Raw genomic sequence first — 17279 nt, 5'->3', positions numbered from 1 at the left:
CATCCTCCTCTATTTTGCTTCACACTCTGTCCTCAGAGTAACTCTCATGATCAAATATACAGTATGGCCAATAGACTCATAGGTAGTTCATCTCTTGCTCATGGTGATAGTGTCTCAAATGACACGTAATTATCAATATCAATGTTTATTCTTCATAAAAATGTACCAATATTGTGTAAGAACAAGTGTGCATGTGTGTATATGTGTTGTGGGACAAATTGAGTCATATTTGATCAGCAGAGCACTCTCAGACTTTAAATGATGGCTGCACATGCCAGTTATCTTAACACCATAAATGGCCCGGTTTCCCAGATCAGTTAAGTAGTTCTTAACAGCGAAAGACTTCTTTCAAACCATCTTAAGGAGCCTGTGAAAGAACTACTTAACTGTTAAGAACTACTTAACTGATCTGGGAAACCGGGCCAATGTCACCTCTTTTTTCTTCTTTTTAAATTCAGTATTTACTAAAATGGTGAAAATGTGTTTTGTTGTGTTAACATACTTTTTTCTGAGGATAACATGAAGCGTTCTAATACAAAAAAAAGCTAATAGTACTTTTTAGATATCTTAAATTAAAAATGGGTCAACAGTCATTTACTTGAACACGATATAAGGGATAAAAGACTTCTCCACTTTATCAAGAACCTGTGGCTGACATAAAAAACATATAACAGAACTAAATAATATTTTTTATTCAAGTGAAATAAAAAGAAAAACAGTTTTAAAAGTTGAGGCTTTTGTATACGCTTGGTTGTTTGGCCATGTCCAGACAATCTAATGCAGAGTCCGCCTTTAGGGGTTCAGCATATGGATCAGTTTTCACATTTATAACCAAAGAATCAAAGATATAAGGTAAGGCTGACACATTCACACACCCCCTTACATACTGGATATGCCCTGGCCAAACCATTACTATCCTCTTTAAGACTGACTTTTAACACCATAGGGACGTTGACATGATCAATGGTGATATGAACGAAATAAAGTATATAAATATATATAATTATATATATATATATATATATATATATATATATATATATATATATATATATATATATATATATATATATATAAAACAGAGAAAAAGCTCTACTGAAGTAGCAAGAATACACACGAAACATGATCTGTTCTGTCTGAGCTTCTTTTTGCAAACTTATGATCGTACTAAGCATAACTTTTAACCTGTCAAGAATCTCTGCAAATTATCCCAAATACTTTAGACAAATGTTTTAAATTACCATCACAGAAGTAAGAAGCAGTCAATTCTGCAGAGGCAGATAGAGATAAAAGAGAAAGCAAGGATGATGAAATGCATTTGAGTGAAAAAAGTACAAGTACTGAAACATAAGAGGAGATGACAAAACCTCACCTCTTATAAATCAAAAGGAGTGACAAAGAAAGAGGGAAAGAGACAGGGGAAAGGCGAGGGCAAGGGATTCTTAACATTAGCACTCACAGTGTGTATGCATGGGCTCATATTACTTAAGACTTTGTGGGACCAAAAAAAGTAGATTTGATATGTCATTACTAGTTGATGTTATGGTTATCTTAAGACATGATGCTGTAAATAAATGTTTTTGGTTTTGTTAGATGTTTTAAATGCAAACAGGTAATTGAATTCTCTCCCTTGTTTATTTAACGTTTCCCTACATGTGTGGGTTTTTTTCGGATAAATTTTTCAAATAAAGTCCAAAAACATTCACACTAGGTTGACTGATGAATGTATATCATGTTTGTTTGCCTCTGTGACCCTGTGATGGGCTTGCAACTGCCCCTCACCTGTTAACAGGTGGGCAATGTCCCCCAATGTCTCCATCTAGAATTGATTTGGGTATGGAAAATAAATGAATAGTCCCTCCCTTTAATGTTTGTCTTACTGACATCCCTCATTCCTTTCTCAGTTCCCAATTTTTCCATAGTCCAATCTCTTTGTTCTGCTTTCTTTTTGAGTATTTCCTTTACATAATCTCAATCTCAAAGCCCAAAGTTCAGACCTTGCTATCATGTGTCTCCGAAGGGCTCTTGAGCCAAAACATGCGATGAGACTTTATTTAAAAGTTATACATGCATATAACATGTGCATAACCTTTCTTTTTGACAGTACAAATGTCATAATTTTTCAAAGCTCTGTGTTTGCATCTTCGGGCACAGTTGTCCCATTACCCCCAATTATCACTAAACCATATATGACCCAATAGCTGACCAACTATTCAAAGAAATATAAAAATACAGAACTTTGCTTCGACGATTCACTTCTTCTAGTGTGTTATCATGCCTCACTCTTTTACTTACTACAATTGGCCAATAGCCTTATCCAATAGCTAAGAATATCTCCTGGTAAGCAATGCAGTGCATGTGTCTGCCAAAAGTGCTGATGTTTTTCACTGGTGGGAGGAATTAAGTTGAGAACGCAATCCTTCAGCGTAGCCAAGGACACAATTGCTTTCACACTGCTAAACGAATGTGGCAGTTTGCAGCCCAACATACCTCCTTTTAGTCTGGGCAATAAGACTTTTTTTGCATCCTTAACAAGGACTAGTCATGCCAGGCACTGGTTTGCTGGCTGACCTAAAATTTCGCATTTTAGGCCATTTCTATCTTGTTTTTTTTCTTTTTTATAGACATGCAAATCGAAGCTTCTGAATGTCATACAGTTTTTTGGTGTTTTTTTTTTTTAACCTAAATCTGTGCAGAAATGTAATTAACAAACAAACAAACAAATGAAAAAATATCTTTGTTGACAATAATTGGTAATATTATTACATGCAAAGCATTCTTCATTTCTTTTATTTTTTAAACAGGCAAGGATAAGCAAAAATCCCATTATTTGAACACATTTGCTTTTAAATTACTATAATATGTCCACAGACACCAGATATGGTCCACGCAGCAGCATTTTTACTGTATTTCTAACGTCTCCGTCCACTGTGATCAGATCCCCCAGGATGCATATCAATACCATAGGATGGTACACTAATGTCTCATCTGCTCTAGAAAAAACCCTTTTTCATTAATCACATGCATATTAACCCTTCATATCATTTATACACCGAAGTTAATCCAGTATAAAGCCCTTGTGTATTCTGTTCTAAACAGTAACATATTCTTTATCTTAACATCTTGTTACACAAAAATTATTATGAGGATGCTTTCCAAGTTTTCCAAACATTCTGACCTTTATGTGAACTGAAGAACTTCACTAAAAAGTTAATAAAACTAAAACTAAAATAAAAGATAGAGGAAAGAAGCTCCCCGAATTGACGGTTTGAAGTAGGGCCTTGTGTCTTTAGGCCTGTTATGAAATATAAAAACTTCCGAACATAATCAGGCTAAGTAGATGAAAAACCTCCATATGAGTGTATCCTGCCAGACAGATCACGTGTAGGTTTCCCAAATGAAAGAATAAATTAAAATGAAAAAACAGTGTCAAAATGGGAGACTGTGATAGATGTATTAGCACATTATGCATTCAGAAACAAATTCCGCACATTGATGTGAAATATGCAAAGTTATCAGCTGACAGAGGCAAGATGGAGAATGGTGGCTAAATAATTTAGATTCTGCAGTGAATGTAGATCACCGACCTACCCATCTACCAAAAAAAACACCCAGGGCTCTTTTTCTTTTTCCCAGTTTCAATTCTTTGGTTTTTCTTCTTTTCACCTTCTTCCCATACGCATGTCACAATGCTTAGAATAAATAAATTAAAATAGAAATTTTCAGCTGAGTCTTTTTTTAGCCTAAATTTCAGTTAAAAAACAAGCTAGAGAATTGACTGCTATCTGTTATGAACTTGTTGGGTGTCAGTAACAAGATTAACACTCACACAAACACACATGCGCGCACGCGCTAAAAATCCTTCCCTTGGAACAAGCAGGATGTAACATACAGTGAGCAAGGATAATCCCATCGTAGAAAGAATTTGTTCCATTTCACTTTCCCTAATATGTAAAAAGAACAAGAAAAAATGACATACCTTGGTACAATTAATTATTCTGGTGTAAGTTTGGTTAAAAGGCAGAAATATTAATTAGGTGGTACAGTGACAATTACAAAGTACCACCTCCTTTTAAGCCAAGTCTGTGCATAGTCCTCATACTCTGTCATTTTTTGTTACAAGTTCTGCATGTTATGTGTATGTCCTCTTCTTAAATAACCAACCCAGGGATGCAAAAAATAATTTTACCCTCATTCGACAGGAAAGTGATATTGTTTCATATAGCAGTGGATGTGTTAAACCTGACGCATCAAACATTTATCCTACTAGTTTGAGGAAGTTAAGTTCTATGTCTTTAAGAGATCAAAAGGCACCGCTTGTGAGTGGTTTAAACTACCAGTGTTCTAACTAAAATAGATGAACTACTGTATGCTCTGTAGTGTCACAAGTACATCCATGGCTCTGTCCGTGGTGCTGAAATGGCACGTGGGTTTGTAATTGTGCCGTTTCTCCTTTGTGTCTCATGAGTTTCAGATTTATAATATTCTCTGAACTATTTCCTATAGTACAAAGTACACAATTTGCTGCAATGTAAGGCTGGAATGATTCACTTATCTTCCAATTCAATACTATAAAAGATCCTTGAGTGCCAATTCAATTCGTATTATGATTCTTCAAGTATTGTGATTTGAAATGATTATTTTTATTTAATTTTGTAACAAGTGTTGAAAATCTCAAATCATGAATATATTTAACTTATATTAACAAATAAAACATTAAATTAAATGATATTAAAGTAAATTAAATGTATTATGTCTTTGATGGGGGCTTTTATATGTCATCAGCAACATTATACATAGTTTAAAAACCTGTGACTTTACCACATATTAAATACAGTGAAAAGTTAAATAGAACAGAATGGGGCATGAAAAATTAGATCATGACTATAAAGAGATACATATGGCAGTTATATATTGATATTTAGCACCAGTGATCGATTCCAGTATTGAATAAAGAAGTAGGAGGATATATTGGGATATGAACACTGTGTTCCACCTCAACTTCATTGCAATCTGTACTCTGACACAATAATGACACAGTCATGATCAAAGCCAATAGTAGCAATCTGTAGTCAGTGAAAAACAACAAGATCACAACAGAAAGACACCGGTAAAAGAACAGGATTACACCAAATACAATGTATATTCATCTAGTGACATGTTTTGAATTTGAATAACTGTCATAAACGATAATCATAAGTCTTCAAAACTAAAACTATATCAAAACTCAGAAATTAAGAGAATGCTGCTCATTATCAACAATAAACAACACAAATCACATAAACACAAAACTCACAGGGTGTATAGTATCCGAAGCTCAAATGTTTTCCTACTCTCATGCCCGCTCTCTTTTTCTAGAAATTCAGAAACCATCAGTTTCTTTTTTAATATCTCCTACTGTACTTCCTTCAATTGAAAGAATGGTTACTTTATGGGGCATATTATTTACGTGTGTTGTATTTCATATTGACCTCAGTGTTGCTATAGATAGAACAGCTAAGACTTCCTTTCCATTTATTTCAGGGAGAAAAAAAAGACGCTTGAGTGCACATGGATGACGCAGGCAATACCTTATGGTGTGCTCACAGTGTATGTGTGTGTGAGTTTGCATGTGGGTGCATTTGTATGTGCGTGTGTTTATGTATATATTTCAGAGTTTCAATTAGTGGCCAGCAAAGCCCAAATTACAAACACAGTGGATACCTATAAATTCAGTGTACAATTCATTGACACTGAATCAAACACATGTCAAATTCAAAACAGTAAACTGATTCAAAAGCCAGTAAGATATTAAATAAGGTTTCCATTTCAGTGTTCCCCGAGTGTGTGCTGTATTTCACATCATCATGAAAGTACAGGCACAATCTGCAACTACTACTATTCAAGAATTTGTTATGTGGATACATTAATTGTGCAAAAAATACATAAGTCGAAACACATCTGGACTGATAGGTTCCTCTCATAAAATTTTAAATAGCAAATAGTCTAATATCTTATATGACATCATACAAAATATAGTGTGAATATAAGTATGAGCAGTTGTAATTAAGTAGCCTATATTTGACTATTAGCTTAATCTCTGAATTTCACACTTTATTTTCTATTCATACTTTATTGTTTTAATTGTGTTTTGTTTTAAAAGTGTTTTGTTTCTTGTGTCATATTTAGTTTTCCCTTCTTTGTTGATGTGTCCAAATTACCCCCATCTGAATCAACTTAGCCCTTGAGTGTGATAATGTGTTTATATACAGTGCTGTGTCTCTTTCTGTCTTTGTGTCCATCAGTCTCCCCACTAGTTTGTTTACTTGCCTGTTTTTGTTTTGCTTTGATTTCTGTTGGATTTTATTGTTTTATAGTTGATTGGATTTTATTATAGTTATTAGTATGGTACTCCAGTGGCCTCAGAATCACTTCAGCCAAGTAAAACTGAAGTCCAAGAAACTACTGGACCTTCACTTTGATTCAATCCCTAATCCTGCGTATGTGTGGTGCCAAGGGCAACAGTAATATCACATAATATCTAGATCTTTTTATGAAGTTCGTCTGCCCTTTTCATTATTGTCCTACACAGCATTTACTTTGATGCCGGCCAGCGGGGGACAGATGGCTGACTGAAACTGAAAAACAACTTAAAAACAGGAATGTATTGGGGGATTGAGACAGAAACTTCTGAATCCATTTTGCCATCAGTGAGAGAACCCCAGCTGCTGGGTGCCTTTTGGCAACTCTATGAGTTATTGACGTTTGATGTTTTATGTCACATATGAGTTTAGGGAAGTGTAGAAGGGACAGTTATGACATATAGATGAAATATGTTAGTTTATATGTGGAGCACAAAGTGCTGAAATTGAAAAACAAGTATAAATTTGACTGGAATTTACATAGTCCATTATAGTGATGTGCCTTCATGCAACACCAGTATCAATTTCTATGAATCATGGCCATCTGACAACAGCAGCATGGTCCAGTGCAGGGCAAGTCATCAACATGTCTTTTCCAAGAAATAAAAAATACTAAAAGGTCCTAGGGAATTCCTAAAAAAATACTTTTTTCATTGTCAACTGTCAGATACAGGTGTACAGTGGTATACATCATAGATCATTGAAAAAAAGAAAAAGGAAAAAAAAAAAGGAAATTAACTATCAGTATGATTTTGTCAGGTAATTAAACTCTTAGGCCCAGGGGCTCAAGTGGGAAGGAAAGCTATTTTGTAAGACACTAACTGTAAGAAAGCCAAAGAACTGATGGTAAAAAGATGAAAACAGGAAGACTAAAGACTAAAACTAATTTTAAAAAGGTCAATAATGATTAAATGAAGGAAAATGATAAATTAGTATTTAAGGTAGTTGTTTTAAAAGTGCCATAAAGACACAAAAATATGAAAATCCACCCCACAAAAAGAAACAGAATTACCACAAATGAATGCAAAATGATCTCAAAGAAATCTCAAAGAAAGATGAGCAACATACTACATATGATATAAAAATGAAATGTATCTTTGAAGGCATCCAGAACAACCACAGAAACAGATCAGAGAAAGAAAAGTCCATATTTAAAAACAACATACCGGTATCCTTTGGTTCACAGTTACAATGACTCTATACAAACACTGACAGGGTAAAGATAACAAGGTTCTCTTTTGCTTTACGTTTGGGGGTCTATGTTCAGGTCACCCACAGTATTCAAGAAATGCATAAAATTTAATATTTTAAACTCTGAATGTAACATGTGCCACAATATCCAGAAATATCCAGGCCCATTATTTCTGCTTTCATGCCTTTGTTAGACCCATATGGTCCAGACTAGGGACAATTCACTGCCAAATATTTTTAAATAATAATTATAAAAATTTTATTTTAGTTTATTCTTCCAAGCAGTATCTGGAAGCAGCAAACCAGCAGTTTGCACAGTGAAGCACTAGCCACACTATGAAAAACACAGATTTTAACACTGACATTGAGAATTACGTTAAGTTGTGGTGATTTCTCTAAGTCCTTAAGTGTCACATGTTTTCAAGGACTTCAATTGAAACCGAGTATTTCACAAAATGAAGTCTAAATTTCTCACATAATCTTGCTTTTTCTCATCAACACATCTGTCATTTATGGTGAACATTCTTGATCCAGAGTCACTACAGTTCCTGCATTTCATCAGAACAGCCCAATTAGTGCGTGCAGTTATGTCATGGCTCAAGCATCAGCCTAGCTCAATATATTCATTACTCCAATTTCCCCTGCTGTCATTAACACCCACATGGAAAATGATTTCAACATTTTGCACGCATTCTCTCACACGTCCATACACATATACAAAAGTCCTCAAGTCACTCATCATTTCTCCAAAGAGTTGTGCAAAATATACCCGTCTATTATATAAATTCACTTGCTGCACTTATATGATGGCGTATGCATACAAAGACACATATGGAATGATGAAAGTCATTTAGCAACACTTGAATCTTCTATGCTTAAGAGTATAAGCTTTAATAACTAGTGTAGGGAAAAAATGCAGTACTAAGTAAATAAGTAAGTTATGCAACCATACACACAACATCTCCCTAACTCATCTTTACACACCAGATACCTGCAACAAGCTGATATGTGAAAGTGAGTGCATTATTGCAAGGAAATGGTCACACACACACACACACACACACACACACACACACACACACACACACACACACACACACACACACACACACACACACACACACACACACACACACACACACACACACACACACACATTGTAGCTGCTTATTTTCAGCTTTCCCTCTCGGTCTCCCCCCCCCCACCTCCCCACTCTCTGCCTGCTCTCTGTACTAGGCGTTGGGCCTGTACTGCACATGCTGACATCAGCAACCAGCTCGCCCCCCAGACGCCCCCTCCCATGCTTACTACACACACCTAACACAGGCAGTGCAGCCTAGGCAGCAAGTCCCTCGAGAATGTGACATGAAATTTCAATCAAATATGACTGATGGCAATCAACAGACTTGTAATAGGGCCCGGTAATCCACAGCCGTTCCTATTCATTTACTATAAATTGAAAGCCCAGCTAATGTAGCTTACCTCAGATGGACTTGAACTGGTGGGTCTGCTTGTTACATCTCTGTTACATAATTAAAAGTCTGCATTCCACAAAATGAGATAAAAGTGAAGCCACCCAATCACGTTAGACTTACCTGTGTGTAGAATAGGCATATACATATATATATATAGCCACCAGCGTGTACTCACTGCACAGGTAAAAAGGATATGGCCATTCGGTGATCTTTTTGGCGTATTTTCTCACGAAGTTATCCTCACTGAAAATGAACAGCGATCGGTTGACTGTGAAGCAGTTCTGACGCACGGGGATGGGGTTGTAGAGGGCCATTGTCCGCGCTCTCTGCGCCATAGACTGCTTGTACACCCTCTGGCCCCCGGGCCCTCCGGGGGGACCGTGTCCGTGTCCATGGCCGTGACCGTGTCCTCCGTGTCCGTGGGGGCCACCCTGCCTGCCGCCGCCGCGGCCCCCCGGGCCCCCGCCGGGCCCTCCTCCGTACCTGGCCGGCACCTCGTCTCCGAACCGCGCCATGCTGTGGACGCCGATCCCGGACACCAGTCTTCACGAAGCAGCGGAGAAGGAGACCAATGCTCAGCTGTGCAGCCACACAACATTACATCCCATCCGGATCGGAACGTCTCATATGCACAACGGGATGTCTCGGGAGCTTATGATGAACACCTGCATCCGACCAGCTGATATGCGGCTCTGGCTTTCAGCAGACGAGGACGCCCATGTACCGTCTCCTTCTCTGTGTTTCTCTGCCAACGGCCAAATGTGGGTGTGAGGAAATTGAATGTGTGGTCGGTCGGTTGGTTGGCTGACTGGTTGTAGGGTGTCTTTGGTCCGCTCTTATGTCCGTATAAAGCAGAATTCAACCCCAACATGAAATTATTGTGAGGCTAACATGAATGATTCATGTTCTGCATGGTTCATGCTTGTGTATCAGAGTGAACCAGATGTCCCTGCACATCTCTGTCAGTCCATTTCTTCACTCATGATGACAATGTAAAGAAAAGCTATAAATCCAGGCCTTGATGAATTAGCTAGTCGAATATGAATCAGAAAATAATGGACAGCCAGATAACTATACGGCTGTCGTCAGCGTTCAACTTGGCATATTGGAAACAGACGCGTCTCCGAAGACTTAGAAGGCATCGAAAAAGGGAAGAGCTACTATTATTTATTTATTTTTGGAACATCCGCAATGTTTAGTGTGTGGCAATAATGTGGCTCCCGCCACCCTATACAATTGTTTTTTTACAAGTGCGCTCTGGCAACGCTTCCACACCAGAAAAATGATGACATTTCTAATTCAAGAGTCTTAATTCAGAATGCATAATCTCGAGTATATAGAAAGGAGATAGAAAAATACCGTTTTCCCTCGAAACACCGGTGTCACCATTGTCTTGTGGATGAAGTGTATTTTTTTTCTCTTCTTCAAATGACTTCAATAGCATCCTCTGTGGTTGCGCCCATCACCTTCACCGCCGGTCCCTCACCTGCGTCCAGCAGCAGCGGAGTCGGGGACGCGGTCTGGTCGGTGGAAGACGAGGCTATGACGGCCGCTGCTCCGCCGCCCTGGCCGCGCTCATCATCTCGCTTTTTTGGCCGTTCGAGTTGCAGAAGTCCCTCACCATCCCCGCCCCGAACCTTCGTCCGCACCGATGAGCCCAAATGTCCTGGTAGAGCGTCCTCTCTCTCTCTCTCTCTCTCTCTCTCTCTCTCTCTCTCTCTCTCTCTCTCTCTCTCTCTCTCTCTCTCTCTCTCTCTCTCTCTCTCTCTCTCTCTCTCTCTCTCTCATTGGAGTAGGGCGTACGTTCCTTACGGCCTCATCTTCCCAACCAGCAGCCCCCCAAGGGAAAGGAGGAGAGGGACAAATGGACTCGATGAAGCGAGAATGAAAGAGCGAGAACCAAGCAAGTGTGTGTGTTCACAATTCCAACCATCTGAATATAGCAGCTTAAAGCCTGAATTATGGTTCTGCGTTAAATCGACGCAGAGCCCTACGCCGTAAGGTTACGCGACGCGCGCCGTAGGCTCTGCGTCGGTGTAACGCGGAACCATAAATCAGCCTTTACGCGGCTCGGTAATCAGCCCCGTCGTATCTGCAGCCGCAGCACGTGACGCACGCAGCTTGTCCAACTTCCAGACGTGTCACGGGTCGGGTGGACACATTTCTTTTATTTTTATTATTTTTTTGCCCTTTTCTCTCCAGGTGCTTCGGGCTACAGCCGTCCCCAGTTGATTTGGACCTCAAGAGATTCCAAACTAATGCGTTAAAACCCCTTTCGGTATAAAGAGAACGATTTTTTTCTTTCTTTCTCGCCACATCAATTATAATTAGTGTATTTCTTAAAGACCATGCGGAAGGCTGAGGCTGCTTATTAATAAGCATATGAACACGTATATGTGTGACTATATGTGGGACGCTGTTGGCATCATACTGCTCCAGCAAACACACAGCTGCAGCCCGGGCTGACGGTGACTGCGCACACGGCGCGTTATGGAGTAAATGCGCGTCAGAATCCTGCGCGTGCGAGCCTGCGCGTGTTCGTCAGAGAAGGTGGAAGGGAGAGGCTATTCTTAGCAGCAGACATTTGAAAATTAATGGACGAAGAGAGCTCTCTTCTCCCTCCCTCGCTGAAACTGAGTCGAGGATCCTCTTCCCTGATTCTCCCCTCTCCTCGAGTTTTTTAAATATATATATATATATATATATATATATATATATATATATATATATATATATATATATATATATATATATATATATATATATATATATATATATATATATATATATATATATATATATATATATATATATATAAACAGGTGTGACTGCATTTTCTGCACTGAAGCCCAGGCACACAACAAATATTTTCATCAGCAACGCCGAGGAAACAACCGAGGAGGGGAGGTGGATAGAATAACTGCAGTATTGCTTGTGCTAACACATTTGTATTGTTTACATCATTTCACGTTGAGGCTGCCGATCATTTTCGTGCTTCCATAGTTGAAATGGGAAGTGGGAAGGGAAGCGAGGGAAGAGTGGAGTCATATTCTTTGACTGTATACTGCGAGGCACCTTCAGCAATCTGCTGCTGTCACGTTTCGTTAAGCGTCAGCGGGGAACGCAGGGAGGCTGCATGGGGCCCACATCATCACAGGATAACATTCTCTTACATGACCTAATTGATTGACTCCATAAATAGTGGTCTCTGTGAATGGGAAGCCATTGTGCATATAGAGATTTAAGGGTGACCAAGATAATTAATTCCTTTCTCCTCTCGACCCAGAGGAGGAACCGTGTACGTGTACATGCCAATCAATAACAGTGCGACCTTAAACGACTATCCGATATGTTGTTCCGCTTTGTGTCCATTTAAGCAAGGCTTCCAACTGTGAGGGCGAGACTGACCCGCCACAAGGGCAATGCATTTCAGCACCATAGACAGCGCCAGGACATTGACATTTCAGCACCACGGAGAGCGCCACAAACCCAAAGCTAAGGATGAGAGATGGGATTCTGACCAGACTTGATCTTTTTGTTGTTATTGTTGTTCTGTCATCAGTCACAGGCATGAAATGTTACATTTTACGTATCTGTGTGACATGAATGTGGCCTCCACAGAAAAGGCCCAGGAGCCCAAAGAGCTTGGGGAGACCCAATCTTATTCCAGAAATACAATAAAACTCTCCCTCAAACATGAGAAAAATAAGTTAAGTTGATCACCGGGAAATGATGGTGACAAAGACAATTCTATTTGGCTCTAAAAAGACAATATACAATGGCGACCTATCTGACCAGCGTGACTGATCAGACACTCAGAAAGACTTTGACCATGTACAGACTCAGTGATCACAGCTTGGCCATAGAGACGGGTCGACACAGGCAGACCTGGCAGCCCAGAGAGGACCGGCTGTGTCGGCTCTGTCCACACAGACAGCTGGAAACAGAACAACACTTCCTGTTAGAGTGTGAACATTACAACGACATTAGATCTAAGTTCTTTCCTAAAATTAAACAACAAGTCCAGGATTTTGATTCCCTTCCAGATCAGGACAAAATCCTACATTTAATTGGAGAAAAAAAGGAAAGTTCTTTAGAAGCCGCTAAATATATCAGCGCATGTCATAGATGGAGAGAAACACAACCAGACAACTAAGTCTCCTTATCCTTAGTCTCCCTGCCTATTAATGTACAATAGTTCTCTATATATGTGTAATGTATATGTATGTGTATGTATATATATGTATACATATGTGTGTGTGTGTGTGTATGTATATGTATGTATTTGGTGTTGGGTATTTGTTGTAATTGTATTGGTGTTTCTTATGTTGATTGTCTCGTGATTTATTGTATGTATGCTTTCGGCAACAAAGACTACTATCATTCATGCCAATAAAGCCAATTTGAATTTGAATTTGAATTTGACAAGCTGAAGATCAAATGAGGTACAAACACAGGCATGACGACATACTGATACTGATACGAGGTGGGAAATAAACTTAAAAAAAATTGATAAACATATTTCCGAAAAGGTTCAGTATATTTACTCCTTTGGATATCAATCCTTTTGCAAATTAATAATGAAAGGCTCAAACTGCATTTTCTCCATCATTGGTTTAGGTTCCTAATGATAGAAACAAGAACAAATGTTCAGCATGCATTTCATTACATGGATTTAAGTGAATGGATGTGTAATGAAATGCTCTTGTCAGTTAAAGTGTTAAATGCACAAGTAAATCACCCAACTATTCATATGCTTAAAAAAAAGAGGGAGGGGGGGGATGGGTGGGGGTTTGCTGTTGTATAATGACCACTGTGCATAAGGGTTAAAATATATATCTTTCTATCTTGGGTAAGTCTATTCATGGAAGTGTGTTTACACTTGGGTGTGATGATCTATGAAATTATCTGTCGCCCTTCTGAGCTGGAGTCTTTTAGGAGCAGCAGCCTTCTGTCTGAATCTGTTCTTCCAGGCAGCTGCCAGTAGATGTATGGATTGGCAACAATGCCAAGGCCATCCATGCAGAAAACACTGTTCCCTTACAAGAATATGCATAGATTCCATAAAAGACACATAAATACTCACTAAACTGACTGTATTCATGGTTTATTTCTTGAAAAAATGTATGGCTGTGTGTGTAGATTGTTGCCAGTACTGGTCAGTCTGAGAAACAGGTTTTAAGATCTGGACTGCGCATAATAAATAGGTTCATAATGGGTTTATGTTGACAGATTTTGCAAGAAAGTAAGGACAAAATGTTTAGTACGGTATTTCAATATCTTTTGCGAATAAATTGTGACTGTTTTCTTTTTTCCTGATACTTAACATTTTTAAATCTTATTGGGCATGTTTGAAAATAAAAGGAGAGAGTCACTCAGTAAAAAAAAAGTAATGTCAGAGAGGGAGGATGCATTAACACGAGAATTATTTGAAAACCTTAAATATGTAATGTCTCAATAAATGATAGAATCATATGTTTAATGGCAACCTGCTTAGAAAACCCATTCTTTGCATCTCTGGAGATAAAATATGTCTCCATAATTCTCTCTTGTTTTTCTTTCTCTGTCAGATGTTTAAGTAGTCTGTGGCTGTGAGGCTGCAGCTCTGAGGCACAGGCCTAAAAGGGAGTGGCGTGACTCAATGATTCATAAAGCTGAATAATTCAATGGCCGTATGCATGTAGAGCACTCCGCCCCTGCTGAACCCAGCCCTCCATGGACCTGTCGCAGACTTTCATGCAAACCTCTGCAAAACTGGTCCACGTTATACACAAAAAAACAAACTGTGATTAATAGCTGAACATCACTTCATGCCAGGTTGCAGCTCGGCGCATAAATCTCATCTATTTGTTCATAATGAGAGCAAATGACTGGATCAGGTTTGTGTTTTGCATCTCTGGAAAATAGAATATGGTATCTTGTTTACTTAAAATTACATTCTATATTTGTATAAAAGCACAGAATAGGTGACTTGGAGTACATTTACTACATCAACCTCAATTCAGCCTCATGGCCTTGTGTGACTGTAGAGACACATAAAGCAGAGCAGGCAATCCCCTCTGTTTGAGAATGTGCACACAGCCAGAAAAAGAGGACAGAGTTGAAATACCTACAACAAGCAATCTAAGGAAAACGGTTTCCTCCTCCCCTTTCACTGAGCTTGTGTTGGTTAGAAGATCCACTAAAACATGTGAGCCTAACCTGAACACAGTATGTTCTCTCATAAATTTCACGACGCCATTCTGAATAAATTCTTCAGTCATATAGATTCTTTTGTACCGCCTATTCATTTTAAAAAGTACCCTATCAAACAATCTGTCCTGTCACGTTGTTCAAATCAAACTTTATTTATATAGCACTTTTCCTACAAATAATGAAACACAAAGTGCTTAACGTTGTTACCTTTCAGTGCCTATTATTACACAAGAACACACCTCTGCCATACAAAATGACCACTCTTAAGGTTTTTCCTGATGATTTTCATTCTAATTGCATGATTCAGCAGAGGGCATAATGGTGCCTCCAGGAAAAGCTGAGTGATGATAATTCAGAGAATCATATCAGCTTTAAATGAGTGCTCCAACTGGGACTGTGAACGCAAAACACTTATCATGGCTGGATGAATGCAGTGCTGGAGGATAAAACATGCGATCCAATAATAAAATGGGCCTCACATCAGCTACGTGTGTGTGTGTGTGTGTGTGTGTGTGTGTGTGTGTGTGTGTGTGTGTGTGTGTGTGTGTGTGTGTGTGTGTGTGTGTGTGTGTGTGTGTGTTGTATTGTATTGTATTGTATTGTATTGTGGATGCTCACTGACCGAGACCAGCAGGCTCACAGAAGGAGCATGATACATCGCCTGCATATACAAGAACCAATTCTGTCATGTGCATATACTGTATTTTTAAATGTCCCCAATTACTAAGTTACTCATGAGGAGTGTAAGACAGCTGGTGCAGCACAAAAAACGTATTTATCCATCTGTTTCCCAATCTCCTCCAGGCTTTCTTTCACAGTTGCCCTTTTCACACCTGATTTCTTTTCTTTTTTTAAGGATTCCTTTGTGTCCTTTTTAGGTGCATTTTACTGACCAAGCGTTTAGAAGGAAGCGAAAGCCGAAGCAAAGGAGAGAGGATGGCAACCTGTCCTGTCCTTAGTGGTAAGTAGGCCACACTTTTTTCAGGGGAAGTCTCCAGTGAGGATGAAGTCACAACTATATGTGCCTTTAAAGCTTATTTCTTTATTTCATGTGTCCTTTCTTTCACCAAACTAATATTAAAAAAGAAAAAATATTCACTTGTTGCCCTCATGGAGACTTCACAAATGCAGAAAAGGAAAATTATTTATCAATCAATTTTATTTACCATCTAATATTATTTTACTAACCATTTAGTACTATGTCATATTAAATCATAATTATGATTATTTATTAATTACACCCAATTATTATATTATAATTACGTTTTTGAAATTCTTAGCAAATTTTTAATTTCTTGATTTGGATAGGTTTCCTTTTTGTTATAACCCTTTGTTTTTATAACCTTATCTCTTAGTATTGTCACTTAAGAACAATGTTTTAGCAAAACCCTAATAAAAACTGAATTATAAATAAAAAAATAATCAAGCTAAAAATGAAGTTGCAACAGTTACTTTGCCCTTTGCAAATAAATCTCTAAGCACCAAGTAACTTATTTCACTGTGCAGCCCTTGAATATATCAGAGGTTTATGATTATTTTAATTTACCTTTATTTACTGTAACTTTGATTAAATGTGTGTCACACCCCAGACTGGAAGTGATGTACCAACTCGCTGTACCAACTGGAAGTACCAAGTATGTCATCAGTGTTCACTGCCCTCCACTGTTAACAATTAGAACAGCAACATCCACATCTTCTCATATCTCTGCTTCATCGGTCAACTCTTTTCATGTAATGTCCCAAAACCATGAAAACAAGAGTGCAGGAAGGGAGCTCACATCAAAGTAGCTTCTTTTGTGGCTTATATGCATGTGTGGAAGTCCATATGCAAAAAAATAAACAAATAAATAAAATTTAAAAACATGTTTAATAGAAAACCACTTGTACAGACAAGCTTTTTTAATTCAATATATGATTGTAATGTATCATTTTTATTCAGACTATTGACGAAGTGAAGTTTGAAATTATTGTCTATATAATGTGCTGCTTCTTTTGCATTCGCAGGTGAAAAAAAAAG

General features: G+C 38.3%; 1 protein-coding gene across 19 annotated transcripts in view; it reads right to left on the bottom strand.

Moving 5' to 3' along the window:
• The window catches only part of cacna1aa (calcium channel, voltage-dependent, P/Q type, alpha 1A subunit, a), a 90935-nt gene extending 80230 nt beyond the window's left edge, over positions 1 to 10705 (bottom strand). For all 19 annotated transcript variants that reach the window (XM_061711359.1, XM_061711360.1, XM_061711369.1 and 16 more), the window contains exon 1: positions 9264 to 10705. In XM_061711359.1, the coding sequence (XP_061567343.1) occupies positions 9264 to 9582 (319 nt within the window). In that variant the 5' untranslated portion in view covers positions 9583 to 10705. The remainder of the gene's footprint in view (positions 1 to 9263) is intronic.
• Positions 10706 to 17279: the final 6574 nt, after the last annotated feature.

Source organism: Cololabis saira, chromosome 21, assembly GCF_033807715.1.
Source record: "Cololabis saira isolate AMF1-May2022 chromosome 21, fColSai1.1, whole genome shotgun sequence".
In the NCBI taxonomy this organism is placed as follows: domain Eukaryota; kingdom Metazoa; phylum Chordata; class Actinopteri; order Beloniformes; family Belonidae; genus Cololabis; species Cololabis saira.
This window is presented reverse-complemented; position numbering and strand designations above follow the sequence as displayed.